The 22,062-nt window shown below is 40.9% G+C and overlaps 2 protein-coding genes across 2 annotated transcripts; one reads left to right on the plus strand and one right to left on the minus strand.

Moving 5' to 3' along the window:
- The first annotated feature begins 1,448 nt into the window (after positions 1–1,448).
- LOC109219802 lies at positions 1,449–2,835 on the plus strand. Its single transcript, XM_019384275.1, has 3 exons — positions 1,449–1,547; positions 1,662–1,865; positions 2,704–2,835. The coding sequence occupies exons 1-3, from the start codon at positions 1,449–1,451 to the stop codon at positions 2,833–2,835; spliced, it is 435 nt and encodes a 144-aa protein (XP_019239820.1).
- Positions 2,836–12,329: 9,494 nt separating this feature from the next.
- On the minus strand, positions 12,330–17,881 carry LOC109219803. Its single transcript, XM_019384276.1, has 4 exons — positions 17,492–17,881; positions 16,041–17,297; positions 15,818–15,935; positions 12,330–12,451 (listed from the first exon to the last, which is right to left on the minus strand). The coding sequence occupies exons 1-4, from the start codon at positions 17,879–17,881 to the stop codon at positions 12,330–12,332; spliced, it is 1,887 nt and encodes a 628-aa protein (XP_019239821.1).
- Between the last annotated feature and the right edge of the window lie 4,181 nt (positions 17,882–22,062).

Below are 22,062 nucleotides of genomic sequence, written 5' to 3' on the forward strand. Positions count from 1 at the left end.
AATATGCGTGATGAAAGGGTAAATCGAATTTTGGTTGATGGAGGATCCTCAGTGAATATTTTGCCTTCGCACTGTGAAAAAACTTGGTATTCCCATGAACGAACTCTCAGAAAGTCGTGTGATGATCCAAGGATTCAACCAAGGGGGCAAAGAGCCATAGGCGCGATCAGGCTGGAAATCACCATTGAAGATATGCAATCAAGTGCATGGCTACATGTGATCGATGCAAAGACTTCATACAATATCTTGCTTGGAAGGGCTTGGATACATGAGAATAAAGTAGTTCCATCTACTTACCATCAACGTTTAAAATACTACAAGGGTGAAGTCGAGAAGAAGATAGTTGCTGATGATGATCCATTCACCGAGGCTGAGTCACACTTCGCTGATGCAAAGTTCTACTTGAAGAACCGCATTGTGAAGGAGCTAAAAGCTGATGATAGCATGAAAATCAAGAATAACGAGCCCACAACTAAAAGAGAAGAGGTGACTACTGGTGAAGCCAAAGCTGTTACTGAGGAGGTACAACCCAACACGAATAAATCTTATAGAGGGAATATTGCATCTTATGGCAAGAAAGTAAGTCCTGTGCTCCGATATGTCCCTAAAAGGAAGAAAGATGAAGGTGAATCATCTAATCTCCAAACTAACATGCTAAAAAAGTTAACTCTTTCGGTAAAATGAATTTAGGCAGTAAAGTTGTCTTCAAAGCCACTTGTAGGGTTTGTGGCCCAAAATCGTCTGCAGAATGTGGCATTCCCTACAAAGCGAACAGATGAAGGTTTTGATCCTAATGCTTACGGGCTATTTCCAAAAGCCGGATACAATCGTAATGAGCCATCAAAGTTAGGGAAGCTACCATCAAAAACTGTGACGAGACAACCACGCGAAGGTTTGGGATACAAGCAACCGTCACCAGTGCGCATCTCCATAAGAAGGGCGAGCAACAATTATATCACTGTAGAAGATGAATCGGCCGCATCTAACAAGCCTTCTATCTTTGATCGACTTGGAAAATCAACTGTGAGGACTTCCGTATTTGAGAGACTGGGTCCATTAAAGAAGGCGAACAAGGTCCAGAGAAATTTTCAAAGCATAAGAACACCCGCTTCGCCCAAAATCCAGAAGATCTCTAAGGATTTCCAAAGTTTGGTTCCTTCTAGAATGAGGCGACAAACAAAACTTGTGGTTTCATGTTAAGAAGTAATGAAGGTAAAGCCATATACTGTCATCTACACTAAGGAACGTGACCAAGATGTGGAAGATGCTCCACCTGACTTGAAGAAGGAGTGAAGACGACAATTGATGCCTTAATAGAAGTTAACCTTGGCACCGATGAAGAACCAAGACCCACCTACCTAAGTTCTTTACTAGAAGTTGATGAAGAAAGCACTTATATTGAGTTATTCAAGGAGTTCAGGGATGTCTTTGCTTGGAGCTACAAAGAGATGCCCGGCTTGGACCCGAAAGTAGCTGTCCATCACCTTGCCGTCAAGAATGGTGCTCGTCCTGTTAAACAAGCCCAAAGGCGCTTTAGGCCGGACTTGGTTCCCTTGATTGAAACCGAAGTTAACAAACTCATCGAAGCTGTCTTTATTTGTGAAGTTAAATACCCAACATGGGTTTCAAGTATTGTCCCTGTAAGGAAGAAAAATGGCCAGATTCGAGTGTGCGTTGACTCCAGGGATCTCAAAAATGCGTGCCCGAATGATGAATTCTCCCGTCCTATTCTAGAGCTGATGATCGATGCTACTATTGGGTACGAGACAATGTCATTTGTGAACGGTTCATCGGGCTATAACCAAATTTGCACGACGCCAAAAGATGAAGAGCTTACTGCACCCAAGGGCATTTATTGCTACAAGGTAATGCCTTTTGGCTTGAAGAATGCTGGTGCTACTTACCAAAGGCTATGCAGAATATTTTTGATGATTTTCTCCACAAGAATGTCGAGTGCTATGTTGACGACTTAGTGGTAAAATTAAGAGAGAAGAGCGACCACTTGAAAGACTTGAGAATGGTGTTCGAGTTGCTCCGGAGGTACCAACATAGGATGATTCCATTGAAATGTGCCTTTGGAGTTACTTCTGGAAAGTTCCTTGGTTTCATTGTCCGGCATAGAGGAATCGAAATTGATCAAGCCAAAGTGGATGCCATTTTGAAAATGCCAGAGCCTCAGGATATTCACGAATTGAAAAGTCTGCTAGGAACGTTAGTGTACCTTAGGAGATTCATCTCAAAACCTAGCTGAGAGGTGCCAACCATTCAGTCGCCTTATGAAGAAAGGTGTCCCTTTCAAATGGGACCAAGCGTGTAGCAATACCTTTGAGAGCATTAAATCCTACTTGATGAAGCCTCTAGTTTTGGCAGCCCCTATACTTGGAAAGTTGCTGATACTATACATTTCAGCACAAAAAAGGTCTGTTGGAGCGCTGTTGGCCCAAGAAAATAGTGAAGGAAAAGAAAACTCCCTTTACTACTTGAGCAAGATGATGACACCAAATGAGCTCAATTATTCGCCAATTGAAAACTTATGTTTGGCACTAGTCTTCTCAATCCAAAAGTTGAAGCACTACTTTTAAGCTCATGTCGTTCTTTTGGTTTCTAGAGCAAAATCCCATCAGGTTCGTGATGTCAAAACCCGTCCTTAGTGATCGATTAGCAAGGTGATACCTCTAGTTTCAACAATTTGAAATCGTGTAGATCCCTCAAAAGGCTATAAAAGGACGAGCGTTAGCGGACTTCTTGGCAGATCACCATATACCCGATGATTGGGAGCTAACTGACGAACTACTTGATGAGGACACAATGGTCATTGAAGTTCAGCCTCCATAGAAGATGTACTTTGATGGTGCTGCACATCGCGGAGTAGCTGGTGCTGGTGTAGTATTTGTCACTTCTCAAGGTGAAGTTCTGCCCTACTCTTTTACGTTGACAAAACTCTGCTCTAACAACGTTGCTGAGTATCAAGCACTAATACTTGGGCTTGAAATGGTTGTCGAAATGAAGCGGTTACAATTGCAAGTCTTTGGTGACTCTCAGTTAGTGGTCAATCAGCTTCTAGGTAGTTACGAAGTCAAGAAACCTGAACTACACCCATATCATGATTACGCTAAAAAATTAATAGGGTGGCTCGGTAATGTGACTATTCAGCATGTGCCAAGGAAAGAAAATAAGAAGGCTGATGCTTTAGCTGCCCTAGCTTCATCGTTAACCCTGCCTGATCAAGCGCAAGTTACTGTCTGCCAAAAATAGGTAGTACCACCACCAAATGAGGCTGAAGGTGAAGAAAATGAACTCAAGCATCTTGTCGCTGTTTCTGAAGTTGAGAAAGAAGAATGGCGACAACCCATTATCGACTACTTATGATATGGGATACTTCCAGAAAATCCGAGGAGAAGGACTGAAATCCGTCGTCGTTCACCTCTCTTCCTTTACTACAAAGATACTCTATACAGAAGGTCATTCGAGGGAGTACTCTTGCAGTGCTTAGGGGAAGAAGAAGCACTCCAAGCTTTGCAAGAGGCACATTCTGGGGTATGTGGGTCACACCAATCTGGACCAAAGCTCCACTTCCATATAGAACATATGGGATATTATTGGCCAACGATGGTAACAGATTGCTTGGACTATGCTCGAAGATGCAAGGCTTGTCAATTCCATGCAAATTTTATTCATCAACCTCCTGAAGTGTTGCACCCGACTGTCGCATCCTGGCCATTTGACGCTTGGAGATTGGATATTGTTGTACCACTGCCAAAGTCCTCTGATGGGCACCTATACATCTTGGCTGCAACTGACTACTTCTCAAAATGGGCTGAAGCTGTTGCTCTTAAGGAGGTAAAGAAGGAAAATGTTGCAAGTGTCATCCGAGTAAACATAATCTTTCACTTTGGAATTCCTCATTACATAATAACCTATATTGGCAAGCCATTTGAAAATAGGTTAATGAACAAGATTTATGAATTCTTTGGCTTCAAGCAAAGTAACTCTTCTATGTACAATGCTGCCGCCAATGGTCTAGCCGAGGCATTCAACAAGACTCTACGCAACCTGTTAAAGAAAGTCGTCTCCAAATCTAGACGGGATTGGCATGACCGTATGGAGGAAGCTCTGTGGGCATATAGGACAACTCACCGCACGCCAACACAAGCGACCCCTTATGCACTCGTTTATGGAGTTGAAGCCGTCTTGCCACTCGAGCGTCAAATACCTTCATTACGATTAGCTATTCAAGAGGCATCACTGATGTAGAAAATGTTCGACTTCAATTAGCAGAGTTGGAGGCTCTTGATGAGAAAAGGTTGGAAGCTCAATAGAGTCTTTTATGTTATCAAGCTCGACTGTCTCGTGCCTTCAATAAAAGAGCTCGCCCGAGATCCTTTCAAGTAGGAGATCAAGTCCTTGCCATACGAAGACCCATCATTACTTCCCATAAACCTGTAGGGAAGTTCACTTCAAAATGGGATGGTCTATATGTCGTACAAGAAGCTTACTCAAGTGGGGCTTACAAGCTAGTAGATGCAGATGTCATTAGAATCGGCCCTATCAATGGCAAATTCTTAAAGAAGTATTATCCTTGAAGTTGCAACGCTCCTTGACGCATGAGCCTAAACTACATGTTCCTACACTCCTGGCCCACATGAGTCTAAACTGTGTACGGCCCACAAAAAAAGAGTCCGCTTGGTTGAAAACCTCGAAAGAGGCGGCCTAGACAAAAGTTAGGACATTTAAAAAAAATAAAAATAAAAATAATAAAAAAATCACCTGTTCTGAACTACGGTATGACTTGATCCTCTTCACCGAGGTACGTAGGCAGCTTAGAGTTTCATTCTGAGTTCAGTCGCATGAGTTCAAAAGATACATAGTGCCCCAATCATTGTTCGAATGAAGTACGATGGAATGTAATCCATTCAATCAGCACTTGAAAATCGAGCTGAGATACTATTCGTCTGTTAAGCTTTGTATCCCATTTGATTTAAAGGGGGCATGCTGCTATGGTAAAATGGTGTCTTCACTAAAATGATGACAATATTTGTATTGAAGTCCGGGGATTCGCTATGCCTTCATGTTCGCCAAACCTTCAAGTTTTTTTGGTGAAGCCTTCACGACGTTTCAAATTCAGTGAGACTTGAACCCAAGATATTTGATGAGAATGAAGCTCTTGAATTTCAATTTGGCAATTAAAAAAAAGGTCTTGCGATCTCGAGGCTTCCACATCAAGATACAAAAAGTTTTGGTGAAGTCGCGCTAATTTGGGATTGTCGACATATCAGAAACCAAAGTCGATTTCGAGATATCATCTGAAACTATCCTTAAGGCATTAAATTTTACATTTTGGATAAATTTTAGATTTTGAAGTTTAGTTTCCATGAAATTAAGCGGTTCGTGATTTCAACATCCCCACCTCAAGATACAAAAATTTGGGTGAAGTCGTGCCAATCTGAAACCGTCAGTGTGTCAGAATTTAATATTAATTTTGAACTATTATCTGAAACTATTCTTAAGGTATTAAATCTTGCATTTTGGATGTTATAGATTTGTAAGTCAAGTTTCCATGAAATTAAACGATTCATGATTTCGACGTTTCTATACCAAGATAGAACTTTTTTTGGTGAAACTGTGCAAATCTGAAACTATCAACGTGTCGGAATTTAAAGTTAGATTCAAAATAATATCTAGGACGATTCTCAAAGTGTTTGATTTCAAATTTTGGATATGTATCATATCTTGAAGTCTAGTTTCCATGAAGTCAAATGGTTCATAATTTCGACGTTTCTACACCAAGATACAATTTTTTTGGTGAAACTGTGCAAATATGAAACTATCAGACGTGTCGAAATTTAAAGTTAGATTAAAAATAATATCTGAGACAATTCTCAAAGTGTTTGATTTCAAATTTTGGATATGTATTGGATCTTGAAGTCTAGTTTCTAAGAAATCAAACGGTTCATAATTTCGACGTTTCTACACCAAGATACATTTTTTTGGTGAAACTGGGCAAATCTGAAACTATCAACATGTCAGAATTTAGAGTTAGCTTCAAAATAATATCCGGGACGATTCTCAAAGCTTTTGATTCCAAATTTTGGATATGTCTTAGATATTTAAGTCTAGTTTTCATGAAATCAAACGGTTCATAATTTTGACTTTTCTACACCAAGATATGATTTTTTTTATGAGACTGTGTAGATCTGAAATTTTCTATGTGGTGGAATCTATAGTTGGTTTCAAAATATTATCTGGGTCGATTCTGAAGGTGTTTGATTCTAAGTTTTGGATATGTTTTAGATATTGAAGTCTACTTTTTGAGAAATCAAACGGTTTGTTATTTGGACTCTCCCACAACAAGATATGAATCTTTCGTTACAAGCGCGTAAATCTAAAAATTATGCGACTAAGATAAATGTCTGGCAATGTAAAGAAAAAGAGAAGCAATGTTATTTAAGATGAAATAAATATCCACTAGGTCAATCTAACATAAATATAAAAGGGGAGATAATGCTAATAGCCTAATCTAAACAAAACTTGTAGTTGATCAATTCTTGACAGCTAGTCTCCAGGTTCTTCTTCTCCTCCTCCAAATTGGTCGAATCATCAACAGTCAGCAAATTTACGTTGTCATATTAAGAGACCTCAGTCTCGGCAGCTGAAATTTTTTCCTGAATCTCTTCAACCTCCTTTTGAGTCGCTTCTATAACACCTTCGAGGTTCTCCCTCTCTTGTTGTAATGTCTGCAACTTCTTCACAACTCTCTTCAGTTTCTTTTCACTAGAGGAAACTTTCTTGACTTTCTCACTTGCTTCAAGTTTGAACGATTCGAGACGCTCTTTAGCTTTGAAATCAGCTCTAGCTTCTCATCTTCACTCGTCTTATCAGTCATATTGGATCGCTCTTGGTCATATGACGCGGCAAGCTCATAAGATAATCCAGTAAACCTTCTAAAGGAGAAAGATCCAAAATATTCATCTTCTTCATATCCTCGAAAATCTCAATGATTTCCTCCCTATAAGATGAGAGCAATTCTGCACGAGTTTTGGAGAGTCTACTGCAAATATCCTCCCAAAGTCCCAAGATGTCACGACCCAACCCACGCTCTGATCGTGATGGAGCCTCTCGTGAAGACAAGGCCAGCTAGACCATTACCGAACACCTCATTTAAGCAGTCTAAATATGATTTAATGATATTGATTAGCGGAAGTACAACCCAACACAGCCCTAATCGGGGTGTCACAAGTCACGAGCATCTATTGGAGTGTAAATACAACTACAAGGTCTATAATATACAAAACAAGAAAAATGAACAAAAGAGAGAAAAAGCGGTGCTGCAAACGCTGGCAGTCACCTCGCTAAACTCCTATAACTCTGCCTCCGATCTGCCAAAACCCGCTACCGGGCGAATAAATACCTGCACCTGCACACGAGGTGCAGGAGTAATGTGAGTACTCCAACCCAGTAAGTAATAAGAGTAAATAAAGACTGAGCAGTAGGAAACAATGAATCCACATTCACGTTAGGCTCAATAAACACAACAGGCTTTCAAATCACAATACGAGTCAACCTTCCTTATCTTAAAATCCAACTTTTAGTAAAAATTATTTTTGAAATACTTTCCAGCAGTTTCAGTAGGGGTTTAACACCTATTAAAGTAATAATAGAGATTAAAGCCATAATCGGCCCCTCGGGCAAAGCATAGTTCGTAAAACAGCCCCTCGGGCAAAACAGTAATCATAAACACTTCATAACTTGAAAACCTCGGTGGAAATAACCAAATGCCAAATCAGTGATTAATTTCTGAACATCTCATAAACCCCAGTTTAAATAAAAGTTATTTTAAAACATTTGCTCAATTTTCCGACAGAGGCTCATATAAAGATGAGTGAAAACAGTCAATAAATCAACATATTCGATAGAAACTCGCTTTAAAGAGGACTGAAATCAATAAGTTCATAAACAGGCCTCTCAGGCAAACATCACCCATATGCATGTATATATATCTATCGCCCCTCGGGCTAGCCTCTCTGTCACTCGTGACTCAACTCTTACCAATCAGTACTCGTGCTCAACATTCACGCTCAATAGGTACCATATAGTAACCGCTGCGGCGTGCAGCCCGATCCATATAACGCTGCGGCGTGCAGCCCGATCCATATACTTCGTCGACGACGCTCACTGGGGGTGTGCAGACTCCGGGAGGGGCCCCTTACGGCCTAAGCGCAATATTACTGCGGCGTGCAGCCCAACCCATATAAGTATTGTTGTGGCATGCAGCCCGAGCCGTATCCATATATATATATATATTGCTGCGGCGTGCAGCCNTATATATATATTGCTGCGGCGTGCAACCCGATCCATAGATATATAATCCTCACATCTAGGCCCTCGGCCTCTCTCAGTCATTAACCTCACTATCAGACTCTCAGTATATCTCAGTCATCAATCTCACAATCAGACCCTCGGTCTATCTTAATAAAGCAGGGAACTCAGCCCAAAACAGTTTCCATATTTTAAGAATATAGTGATAAAGCCAGATTTGAGTAATAAACAGGTAACACATGACTGAAGACATGCTTTCGAACAATTAGAGTGAGGATAGATAGTAAAAATTCCCCTAAGGGTCTCAACAAGTCGGCACAAGGCCCAAACATGGCATACAACCCAAAATATAATAACATCAAACAATTAACTATCAAATACGCATTAAAGTACTCGTTCGGGAAGGACTAGGTCACAATCCCCAGCGGTGCTCTACCCCACGCTCGTCATCTAGCGTGTTAGTCACCTCAAAGTAACACAACAATGTGTAATCCGGGGTTTCAAACCCTCAGGATAGTATTTACAATCATTACTTATCTCGAACCGGCGAAATCTCAAGCTCGCGACGCCTTTGCCCCTCAAATCGGCCTCCATGCGCGTCGAATCTATCCAAAATCAGAACGAATACGTCACAATATGCTAAGGGAACAAAACCCAAGCGAAAACAATCAATAACGGGCACAAATCCCGAAATTATCAAAACCCGAGCCCCGGGCCCACTTCTCGAAACTAAGAAATTTTCACATCAATAGATTCCTTATCTCCTTACGAGTTCATACATACCAAAAGTTCTCAAATCCGTCCTCAAATGGTCCTTCAAATCCCCAAATCAAATTTCAAAATCTCAAGCCCTAGTTCTTCAATTTTAGGCTTAATTTCCATGAATTTCTAGGTGGATTTCACAATATAATCGAGTCTTAAGACCAAGATTCTTACCTCATGTTGATTCCTCTTGAAAACCTCCTTCTTTTCCTTCAAAAGTCTCCAAAAACGAGCTGCCATGGGTGAAAATAGACCCACATTCGCGAACAAGATGATTTTAAAAACATTCTGTCCAGGGGTATTTTCTTCTATGCGATCGCGGAACATTCCTTGCGATCGCGAAGAACAAATCTTCAGCTCCAAAAATTAACTCTATGCGAATGCACCAAACCCAACGCGATCGCAATGCACTGCCCAAATAATTCTATGCGATCGCAGATAACCTTCCGCGTTCGCGATGAACAAAATCCAACTAAGACCCAGGTCAACTTTACTCTGTGCAATCGCGATGCCTCAACTGCGTTCGCGAACAATAATTTCCCCAAACTATGCGATCGCAAGCTATACTATGCGAACGCAATGAACAACAGAACAGCCCCCGCAAATCCTCCTATGCGATTGCAAAACCTCTTATGCGATCGCAGAGAACAAAAATCCTGCAACTCTGAACCTGCTAATTTTCTGCTATCTTTTAAGGCACAAAGTGGTCCGATTGACCACCCGAAACTCACCCGAGGCCCTCGGGACCTCAACGAAACACGCCAACATATCCAATAACATTATTCAAACCTGTTCCAATCATCAAAACACCTCAAACAATATCAAATTATCCAAAACTCATCGAATTCAAGCCTAAGTTTCCAAAAACTTCTGAAATACACTTTCAATCAAAAACCCGACCAAACCACATCCGAATGACCTGAAATTTTACACGCACATCCCAAATGACATAATGAAGCTGCTGCAACTCTCGGAATTCCATTCCGACCCTCGGATCAAAATTTCACCTACCAACCAGAAATCGCCAAAATATCAACTTCGCCAATTCAAGCCTAATTCTACTCCAGACCTCCAAAACCAATTCCGATCACACTCCTAAGTCATAAATCACCTCCCGAAGCTAACCGAACCATAAAAATTCCGATCCGAGCTCATATGCTAATAAGTCAAATCCTTGGTCAAACCTTTCAAATTCAAAGCTTTCAACGGAGATTGTTCCTTCAAATTTATTCCGATCTTCCTAAAAACCAAAACCAACGATCTACATCAGTCATAATACATAATATGGGGCAAGTCATGCCCGAGAACTGGCGATCAAAGTGCAAAAGCTCAAAACGACCGGTCGGGTCGTTATATCCTCCCCCACTTAAACACACGTTCGTCCTCGAACGTACCCAGAGTCGTTCTACAAGCCAACCAATCGCTGAATAACCTTACCATGCATATACCCGGGGGTGATCCCACGTCACCCTATCTCATATAGGTCTGATAACACAATATAACTGAAATTTCACAATCCATCCTTGTCCATAAACCATATAACCACATTTCTGCTTCTAGAATCCGCAATGCTTTCAAAATCTCACATTTATACTGTGAATAAGTCCCAAACAAGCTGAAATTGAGTTCGTTCGTATTCATAATGATCCCAACGATCTCCTCTAGTCCAACACACCACTTTGGCGACACGACACATCAATAGAGGCCTAAGCCACAACTAGCATAATAGGCGCACCAATAAGCAACGATCTGAACATGCTCAAATCATGGAAATGACTCAAATGAAAGAGCTGTAACTCAAGCTCACCAGTACCACCACAACACAAGGCTGAGAGCCCGTCTCACATCATAGAGTAGAACACAGAATCTAACCCGCGAGATCATATCTCCACATAGCTACGCTGCAATGCGCGGTCCTATCCAAACACTGCTCCACATGGGAAACCTCAAGTCACTATGCTCGAAATTGACAACCACGCGCAATCTGATGTCTGGAACCAAAGAAAATCATTACGCCCGCGGTGAAACAAATGACATACATCATGCAAACCCGATAGAACATATCCGACACGCCATTCACCGAGCAATTACCAATCACTCTTCCCGCTCAACTTCCATTATGAAATTCCGATAGAACCGCACCATAAGTGCCTATAACCAACAGATCGTAACGTCTCACAACACTGAAAGGTAACTCATAGATCCCCCTCACAGATAATAGCTCAAAACAACCGAATCAATACATCCTTCGCCAACAGCAACTCGAAGTCAACAAAACCATCTCGATGTCGGACACATATCCACATAGGTCTACCAATAGACCACACATCAACTCTAGTTACCCACAATAGATAAATAATCCTTCGAAGGTTCACAATGACTGAGTCATAGCACATACTAACATCTGACTAACTTACCCACATTTGCCATCCACAACCACGAGGTAACCTGCGTATGAGAACTTGCAGTCTCCAAGTCCATAAGGCACACGAATTACCATATCTGATCCCAATTCCGCCACTCGCATACACATCTCACCTTTAGACTCAATATTTCCATGAGATATACTTTACGATTCTTCTGTGCTAGCCAAGCAAACTCGAAATNNCTCACCTCAAACCGGCCAAAGCTCTAGCTCGCTATGCCCCTTGCCTCTCAAATTGGCCTCCTGTGCGTCGAATATGACCAAAACCAGAACGAATACGTCACAATATTCTAAGGGAACAAGCCCAAGCGAAAACAATCGAAAAATATCAAAAATCTCGAAATTAGCAAAACCAGAGCCCCGGGCCCACTTCTCGAAACTCAGAAATTTTTATACATCATTAGATTCCTTGTCTCCCCACGAGTTCATACATATCAAAAACACAAGAATCGGAGTTCAATTGACCCCTCAAATCCCCAATTTTGACTCTCTTAATCTCAAGCCCTAAACCTCCATTTTTAGTCCATAAATTCCTTAATTTTCAGTCCTAATTCATGAAATATCACCATAGAATTATGTTTTTAGGTCCAAAACCCTTGCCTTATCGAAGTTCCCTTGAAATCTCCCTTAAAAATCGCCCAAAAGCTCCAAGTCCGAAGATAAAAATGAATAAACCCTTCAAAAATCGCGAAGAAGAACCATTTATACCTTCTGCCCAGTCGTAACCGCATCTGCGGTCAAATTACCCGCTTATGCGGTACCGCTTCTGCGGTCATTTCTCCGCATCTGCGAAATTCACTTAAATCCCGCCTAACCGCATCCGCGATCAAATTGCCGCATTTGTGGATGCGCAGGTGCGGCCCTTCTTCCGCATCTGCGGTTCCAAGCCTTCCTCAGCCTTTCCTCTTCTGCGGTCCAAGTCACGCAACTGCGAAGCAGCAGAAAAATCTGAAATTGCACAAGTCCAAAACTCTTCCCGTTAGCCATCCGAAACCACTCCGAGGCCCCCGGGACCTCAACCAGAAGCACCAACACATCCTAAAACCTCATTCAAACTTGTTCCAATCATCAAAACACCTCAAACAACACCAAATCTATCAATTCACCTCGGATTCAAGCCTAAGTTTTCTAAAACTTCCGAAACACGCTTTTGATAAAAAACCCAACCAAACCACATCCAAATGACCTAAAATTTTGCACACACATCCCAAATCACACAACGAAGCTACAGCAACTCTCGGAATCCCATTCCGACCCTCGGATCAAAATCTCACCTATCAACCGGAATTCGCCGAAATACTTAATTTGCCAATTCAAGCCTAATTCTACACCGGGCCTCCAAAACCACTTCCGATCGCACTCCTAAGTCACAAATTACCACCCGAAGCTAACCGGACCATCGTAACTCACATCCGAGCCCTCTAACACATAAGTCAACATCCAGTTGACTTTTCCAACTTAAGCCTTCTTAAAAGAGACTAAGTGTCTCATTTCCTTACCAATTCCACTCCAACCTCAAACCAATCAACTCGACCACATAAAACACAGATAACGAAGCATAAAGAAGCAGAAATGGGGGAAACGGAGCGGTAACTCATGAGATGACTGGTCGGGTCGTTTCAAGTTTGGACCGGATCGAGGTAAGTAATGATTGTAAATGCTGTCCTGAGGGTTTGAAACCCCGGTTTACACATCGTTGTGTTACTTTGAGGTGACGCACACGCTAGATGACGAGCGTGGAGTTGTGCACCATTGGGATTTGTGACTTGGTCCGTCCTGTATGACTGTTAAGTTGCGTATTTGATTTGAAATCTTATGATATTCCATATTCTAGAGATTGATATTATATTTTGGGTTGTATGCCATGTTTAGGGCCTTGTGCTGACCTGCTGAGACCCTTAGGGGCATTTTCACTATTTTCCTCACTCGATTTGTTTTGAAAGCATATCCTCAGTCATGTTTCACCTGTTTATTGTTTAAATCTGGTTTTATCACTTAATTGCTTGAAAACGTGAAAACTGTTTGGGCTGAGTTCCCTAAATTACTGATGGTCCGAGTGATCATGAGGTTGATGACTAAGATATATCCAGGGTCTGATCGTGAGGTTAACGACTGAGAGAGTGTCACAACCCAACCCACACTCCGGTCGTGATGGCGCCTCTCGTGAAGACAAGGCCAGCCAGACCATTACCGAACACCTCATTTAAGCAGCTAAGCAGTTCATAAGCACTCTAAATATGATTTAATGATATTGATTAGCGGAAGTACAACCCAACACAACCCTAATCGGGGGGTCACAAGTCATGAGCATCTATTAGAGTATAAATACAACTACAAGGTCTAAAATGTACAAAACAGGAATAATGAACAAAAGAGAGAAAAAGCGGTGCTGCGAACGCTGGCAGTCACCTCGGTAAACTCCTATAACTCTGCCTCCGATCTGCCAAAACCCGCTACCGGCGAATAAATACTTGCATCTGCACACGAGGTGCAGGGAGTAATGTGAGTACTCCAACCCAGTAAGTAATAAGAGTAAATAAAGACTGAGCAGTAGGAAACAATGAATCCACATTCACGTTAGGCTCAATAAACACAACAGGCTTTCAAATCACAATACGAGTCAACCTTCCTTATTTTAAAATACAACTTTTAGTAAAAATCATTTTTGAAATACTTTCCTGCAGTTTCAGTAGGGGTTTAACACCATTTAAAGTAATAATAGAGATTAAAGCCATAATCGGCCCCTCGGGCAAAGCATATTTCGTAAAACAGCCCCTCAGGCAAAACAGTAATCATAAACACTTCATAACTTGAAAACCTCGGTGGAAATAACCAAATTCCAAATCAGTGATTAATTTCTGAACACCTCATAAACCCCAGTTTAAATAAAAGTTGTTTTAAAACATTTGCTCAATTTTCCGACAGAGGCTCATATAAAGATGAGTGAAAACAGTCAATAAATCAACATATTCGATAGAAACTCGCTTTAAAGAGGACTGAAATCAATAAGTTCATAAACAGGCCTCTCAGGCAAACATCACTCATATGCATGTATAAATATATCTATCGCCCCTCGGGCTAGCCTCTCTGTCACTCGTGACTCAGCTCTTACCAATCAGTACTCGTACTCAACATTCACGCTCAATAGGTACCATATAGTAACCGCTGCGGCGTGCATCCCGATCCATATATCGCTACAGCGTGTAGCCCGATCCATATACTTCGTCGACGGTGCTCACTGGGGGTGTGCAGACCCCGGGAGGGGCCCCTTATGGCCCAAGCGCAATATTGATGCGGCGTGCAGCCCGACCCATATAAGTATTGCTGCGGCGTGCAGCCCGATCCGTATCCATATATATATATATATATTGCTACGGCGTGCAGCCAGATCCATAGATATATAATCCTCACAACTAGGCTCTCGGCCTCTCTCAGTCATTAACCTCACCATCAGACTCTCAGTATATCTCAGTCATCAATCTTACAATCAGACCCTCGGTCTATCTCAATAAAACAGGGAACTCAGCCCAAAACAGTTTCCACATTTTAAGAATATAGTGATAAAGCCAGATTTGAGTAATAAACAGGTAACACATTACTGAAGACATGCTTTCAAACAATTAGAGTGAGGATAGATAGTAAAAATGCCCCTAAGGGTCTCAACAAGTCGGCACAAGGCCCCAAACATGGCATACATCCCAAAATATAATAACATCAAACAATTAACTATCAAATACGCATTAAAGTACTTGTTCGGGAAGGACTAGGTCGTTATCCCCAGTGGTGCTCTACCCCACGCTCGTCATCTAGTGTGTAAGTCACCTCAAAGTAACACAACAATGTGTAATCCGGGGTTTCAAACCCTCAGGACAGTATTTACAATCATTACTTACCTCGAACCGGCGAAATCTCAAGCTCGCGACACCTTTGCCCCTCACACTCCTAAGTCATAAATCACCTCCCGAAGCTAACCGAACCATAAAAATTCTGATCCGAGCTCATATTCTAATAAGTCAGATCCTTGGTCAAACCTTTCAAATTCAAAGCTTTCAACGGAGATTGTTCCTTCAAATTCATTCCGATCTTCCTAAAAGAGAAAACCAACGATCTACATCAGTCATAATACATAATACGGGGCAAGTCATGCCCGAGAACTGGCGATCAAAGTGCAAAAGCTCAAAATGACCGGTTGGGTCGTTACACAAGATGAATTCCTTTTTGCGATTAAAGACAATGCTCTTTCCTTCAAAAAAAGATACCGCTGTATTTGTCATTGGTGGAACGCGAGGAGTTGTCTATTTAGGGATTTGTCACGAGGAAGAGATGATGCCTTTGAAGATGACTTCACTTTAGACGTAGGCCCTCCAATAGATTCATAAATCACCTGCGGCTTGTCATTTGGGGATACCACCGGATGCCCATTGGAATTTAACTGCATAAAGAAAAGGAAAAGAAAGTGGGTAATTTTTTTTAGTGAAGCTATTCGTTCGACTACAAAAAGAAAAGAAAAGAAAGGGCAAGGTGATTGTATTTTTACCTCCTTGTTACAAGCCGTATGCGTTCTTGAGAGACTATCAACACTTGGAACCTCTACGATCTCTACTGGGTTAGGTCGTTTCCTTTTCCAATTTTGATCTCCATTGGTACTCTGGCTTGTATCTTGAGGAATTTGCGTGCTAAATGGAAGAACCAGAGGGCGTTTCTCTATATCTATTGAAGTGCACACCACCTCTTTCAAAGCTGCCTTTGAGGATTTAAGCTTCCTTTTTTTATGTTGTGTAACCACTTTTGGGATAGGAGTGGGTGGTTCTTTGACTTTTGAGAGCGTCTTTCCAACACTTTGATCGTCACCTCCTAAAGGAGTAGTAGATTTTAGCCCAAAATTGTCTACCAGAGCTTGTAAATTATTCTCGAGAAACTTCCCATGCGTTTTCTCCCACCAAGACATATAATTGGTGGAGAAAGGCTTCTCCACAGGATCTCCCGTTGGGGGAAAAACTGCACGTGACATAGACCGATACAATATGCAAATCCTCCAAAATCTGAGTCCTTCATCTAGAGAGGCGCTACGGATATCATTCTCCAAAAATCCTGGGACATTCTGGTAAAACCCAAATTGACGACTAAACCGATGCGGGCTATATGGATTGATGATGAATGAGTTATCATACCTCACAGGGAGGTAATTAAAACGTAAGCTCATGAAGTAATTTGACTCCAACTCTTGAGGGGCATCGTTATCCACATAATAATAAAGACGAGAATTGGTTAACATTGTTGGCGTCCAAACTATGTCCTCCCCATTGTGGATGCGTTTTCTTGCATCTTTCTCGTCAAAGTACCTTGCAGCTCCCTCTCCTGAGTATGCCACCATCAAAGGGACAGACGGACCCTTAGCAAGTGGATAATGGATTTTGAAGTAATGTGCAAGCCAGCCATAAACATAATGGATGGGAAAATAAACTTTGACCTGATCAAGTTGGGAAGAACACGAAATCTTATTCAAACCATGATAAATACTCGCCAAAACTGAGACCGCAAGGCTAATCTTTCGCCCGCTTGCCATCATGCTTGCCATCTTAAAAGTCTCGGGACGAATTAAGTTTTCTGACTTGGGAAACACAAAGGCACATAGCCAAATCGATAGGAATGCTGCTATATATGTTTCATCTTTCTTGTCAGACCTCACCCTAAGCTTGGAAAATGTAGCTTCTTGATCACTCGACCACCTAGTTGTCTCGGGAATAACTCCATTAGGATTATGTGTCGACTTTAGGCGTGCGGACTTCTTTTCCTTTCGCAGTGGGGCAGGTTTATAAATTAAAGTTTTTTATACCAAAAATTTGTCCACTTACTCAAGGAGACCTTTTGGTTAACACCCGTACCTTCCTACAGGTGATGGAAGGCATCAAATAAATACTCGCAAGATCGAAGAATAAATCTAATCTATTTTTCGTCCAAACCGATGAGTTCTCTTGTCTCAGGTACCACTTCTTCGTATGGAGAACCCACAATGGGCAGACCTCCAAGGAGATGTAGGTCCCAAAGAGAGATAGATAGTTCCCCGACTGATGTAAGAAGCGTGTTCGTCTTGGGGCACCAAGCCTCACAAAATGCTTGCAAAATATTCGAGTTCCGATCATAAGCAAAAAGTGAGGCATAGACATCATCGTAAATCTTTGTTGTACTCAGGGTTTGTTGGCTTCCACCAAGTACATCTTCAGCCCATTCCCAATATCCTGGAATATGACGATACTCGCCCTCGATTGTTGTTATGTTTCCCCAACGTACTTCGCCTTGAATTATGTGACGTCCTAAGTTTGGAAGGGTGATAGCAATGTTTACGTGGCGATGGATTGGTGCTTGGAGATACCACATCTTGGACAATGGATTAGAAGTTGCTTTGTGCTCCAAGGTCCAATTTTCTACATGAAGGGAGTTTCTCAAAGAAGGCCATGAGGCTTCATACCGGCCAACTTGTGAGGTGTGAACCAAAAGCTTGGTTTGTTCTATGCCTCTTCAGTCTCGATTATGAGATATCTAAGTTTGGAGGAAGGTGAGGTATAGTCTCTGAAAATGGCCATCTCTTCGGGCTGCAAAAAAAAAAAAAAAAAGAAGAAAAAGAAAAAGAAAAAGAAAAAGAAAAAAAGGTCATCAAAGTCCAAATCAAGAATATTAGAATAGGCACAAAGGTCTAAATGGATGAAATGACCTCCGATAGTTGGGTCACATTGAGAGTAATCTCTTCGGTAGTCGGGCCACATTGAGAGTAATCTCTTCGGTAGTCGGGCCACATCGAGAGTAATCTCTCCGGTAGTCGAGCCAGATTGAGAGTAATCTCTCCAATAGTCGGGCCATGAGAGTAATCTCTCCGATATTGGGGCAGGGCTGAGTACCCATCCCCTCACACTCTATGATGGTCTTCTTCATGCATGGATCATTTCGTTAAACAAGAACACATCCTTCTTGTTTGACCTACAAAAAAAAAAAATAACAAAAGAAGAAAAGCACAAGAAAAGAAGAAGAAATTACCTTCGCGTCAATACTTCCAAGTCGTCAAAAGTAGACTCAAAGTGGTTTGCAAACACTAAAAGTGGTGCTAATTGAATGAAGAGTATACCGTATTTATAGATGTCAAAAGGCGATGGTTGAAAGAGAAGTGCCGATGTGGGATCAGTTATGAGGCGGTAGAAATTGCAATACGAGCTGAAATCGAATTGCAATTCGAGTTGAAATCCGTTTGAGCCAAGCCGATTCATTTACAAACTCAACCCCTTAAAGCAAACGTACAGTTGAAGTCCATTCAGACTATAAAGCAGCTGTTTATTGTTTCACTCTTAGCTATGGTCATTTCCTCCAATAAAACATTAGTACATATTTATGGTGCATCTATTTCAAATATTTGGTCTGTCATCTTAAGTAATTAATTTCACGCTCTTATAAAAATGTACGCAGTTATATTAACTTTTGATATACTCAGAAGAGCCTGTAACAATAAGCTAAGTTATATGTATTCAATCTGTTGGCTGATTTAGATACATGCTGCAATTCTGAGTTGCAATCTTCCACCGAGGGTTTAACTACATGATTGGGCTTCAAGACGTCATTTAACTACATGAGATGTGGAATTTAAGACGGGCATAAATGTTGTTTTAAACATTTCAAGTGAACAATCAGATGATTAAAGGGATCTGCTATCCCACAAGTACTTGGAATTTAAAGACTACGGTACGATGGAAAATAAATGATGTCGTACCGATACTTCAAGCCTTGTCTCGTGTTCAACAAATTTACATTTTGACAAATCTTGAAGTAGGGGGCATTTGTAGGCATATAAACTTAATTTAAATCTATAGAATAATTTGGACTATATTTTAAATTCAAGATATATTGATCCAAATAAATATTATGGGCTAATATATAAATAAATTAATTATATAGGTCCAATATATATGGATTAAATAAATAAGTCTTAATCCATTGGACTAGCACATTTTTTTTTGATAATTAAACTTTTATTACCACGTAAATATGTACAAGTATAACAGACACTAAGTTTGGACATGCAGCCCAAACTCAGTACATTTCATCCTCCCTAACTACATTTCTAAGGGTAAAAGTTTAGCTTTTGCAGCTCTTTCCTTAAACTAATCTGTCTATGACCTATACAGTATATTTATTGTATTATCTGCCTGGTAATGTCTTCACTGCATCTCTTTTCTTGCTGAAATACTCGTCGATTCCTTTCCATCCATAGCTGATATACTGCACATGTAATACTCATCCTGTATATCATGATTTTTGAACCTTTGCCTTTCATATGTTCTGTTGCCTATTTGAGTTCCTCATCCCAGCCTTTTATCCTTCGTACAAACCCCATCCATGATAACAGTTTCCCCCAGATTTCTGCTGAAAATGTGCATGCAAAGAAAAGGTGTTGATGGCTTTCCAGCTCTTGATCACATAATGAACAATTTTGATTAACTTGTATATCCCACCTGTTCAATCTGTCTTTGGTGTATAGTTTCCCCTACACTGCAAGATACAATATGAATCTCCATCTTGGGCAGCCTTTGTTGTTGCATAATAATCTGCTCTAGTCCTCTCTTGGAAAATCTCCTCTCAGTTGATTGTACAATCTCCTGATAGAGAATGTTTTGTCATTAACTCCTTCCCAATATCCAACCCAGCTTCAGTTATATATTTGCCAGCTTGCAGTATCTTCCTAACAATCCATGAAGCTTGCTTCACATCCACTTGCCATGGAATCTTTCCTTTTATATAGTAGACATGCACCCACCTTATCCACAGTTTATCCTTCTTCTTACAAATATTCCATAAGTGTTTTAATAGTGCTGCTCTATTCCATGTACCAAGATCAGTGATATTTAGTCCACCTTTAGATTTTGGCCTGCACCTTTTACCCCAAGCCACCAATGCTTTTTTACTTGCATTAGTGTCACCAGTCCAAAGAAATCTCCTGCAAATGCCTTCAACCAATTGGATAATTTTCTTTGGCAATGGAAAGATCTGCGACCAGAAAGCTTGAATGGCTATTAACACACTTTTTATCAACTATAGCCTCCCTGCATAACTTAGGAATTTCACTATCCATTGCTTAATTCTCCCCAACATTTTATCTAGTAGAGGTTGACATTGGCTTACTGACAGTCTCTTTGAACTCAATGGAACTCCTAATTATCTAAAGGAACTTCACCAATGGTAAAACCAGTAACCTGAATAATTCCTGCTGCACTGCTATGGAACTCGAAGACAGTAACAAATCATCTGCAAAACTGAGCTAGGCAATACTCAATTTTTCACACCTTGGACTGGTAGTTAAAAGTTTGGGACTTTCGTCCTTTCAAACTTATTCTAGGATTCTAGTCAGATATTTCATTGCTAGTACAAACGATAATGGAGATATTAGGTCACCCTGCCTCACCCCCCTTTTTGTTTCAAATGGCACAGTAGGACTACCATTAACAGTGATGGAGTATGACACAGTTCTGATGCACTCCATAATCCATCCTATGAATATTTTAGGAAAACATAGTCCAGTTAATACTGCTCCAGAAAACACCCATTCAAGTGAGTCATATGCCTTTTGCATGTCAATCTTGAATCATGCATCTAGGTGAGGCCCTTTCCTACATAACCCTTTATTAACTTATGACTGAGTAGAACATTGTCTATCAAGCCTCTACCTGGGAAAAACGCTGCCTGGCTCTCATCCACCAGTGTACTCATCACTTGTCTCAATCTGTTAGTCAGCATTTTAGATATGATCTTATATATTGTGGTGCAGCATGAGATTGATCTATACTCTCTGATTGAGGTTGGGTTCTTTACTTTAGGAATAAGAGTAACTGTTGTGTTGTTGGTTGGCCTGAACATTCTCCCAGTAGTAAAAGTTCTACCACTGCATTTACAATGTCATCTCCAGTAATGTTCCATGCTTTCTTAAAGAAACATGCATTAAACCCATCTCCTCCAGGTGCTTTCATGTCATCTATTCCCTTTAGTGCATCAACTACATCTTCTTTTATGAAAGGGGCTATAAGTTGCAGCTGCTGTCTTCTAGTGAGTACTGCTCCATTCCTTATCCAGCCAATATGAATAGCTGGTATACTACCATTAGCAGTTCCTAATAAATGCTTATAAAACCCAACCACTTCAGCTTCAATGCTCTTACCATCTGTCAAGACATCTCCATTGGTATTAATGAGCTTTGTAATTTGATTATGTGTTTTCCTTCCTTTCATACTAGCAAAGAAGTAGGCACTGTTAGTATCTCCCAGCTGTAACCACTGAATTCTTGATTTCTGCTTGTATATGGACTCCTCAATCTTATCCCACTTCTCTAGTTGTAATAGCAATTCCTTCTCTTCCTCAAACAGCTCATTTGGTGCATTAGCAGTCTTCATTCTTCCTTGTATACCATCCAACTCTTTTCTGATAATACTTATCTTCTTTGTGACATTCATGAACTCCTTTGTGTTTAACTGTTTCAAAGCTGCTCTTACAGTTTTCAAGTTCTTCCATATAGCTTCCATACC

Source organism: Nicotiana attenuata, unplaced genomic scaffold (genome assembly GCF_001879085.1).
Source record: "Nicotiana attenuata strain UT unplaced genomic scaffold, NIATTr2, whole genome shotgun sequence".
Classification (NCBI taxonomy): Eukaryota; Viridiplantae; Streptophyta; class Magnoliopsida; order Solanales; family Solanaceae; genus Nicotiana; species Nicotiana attenuata.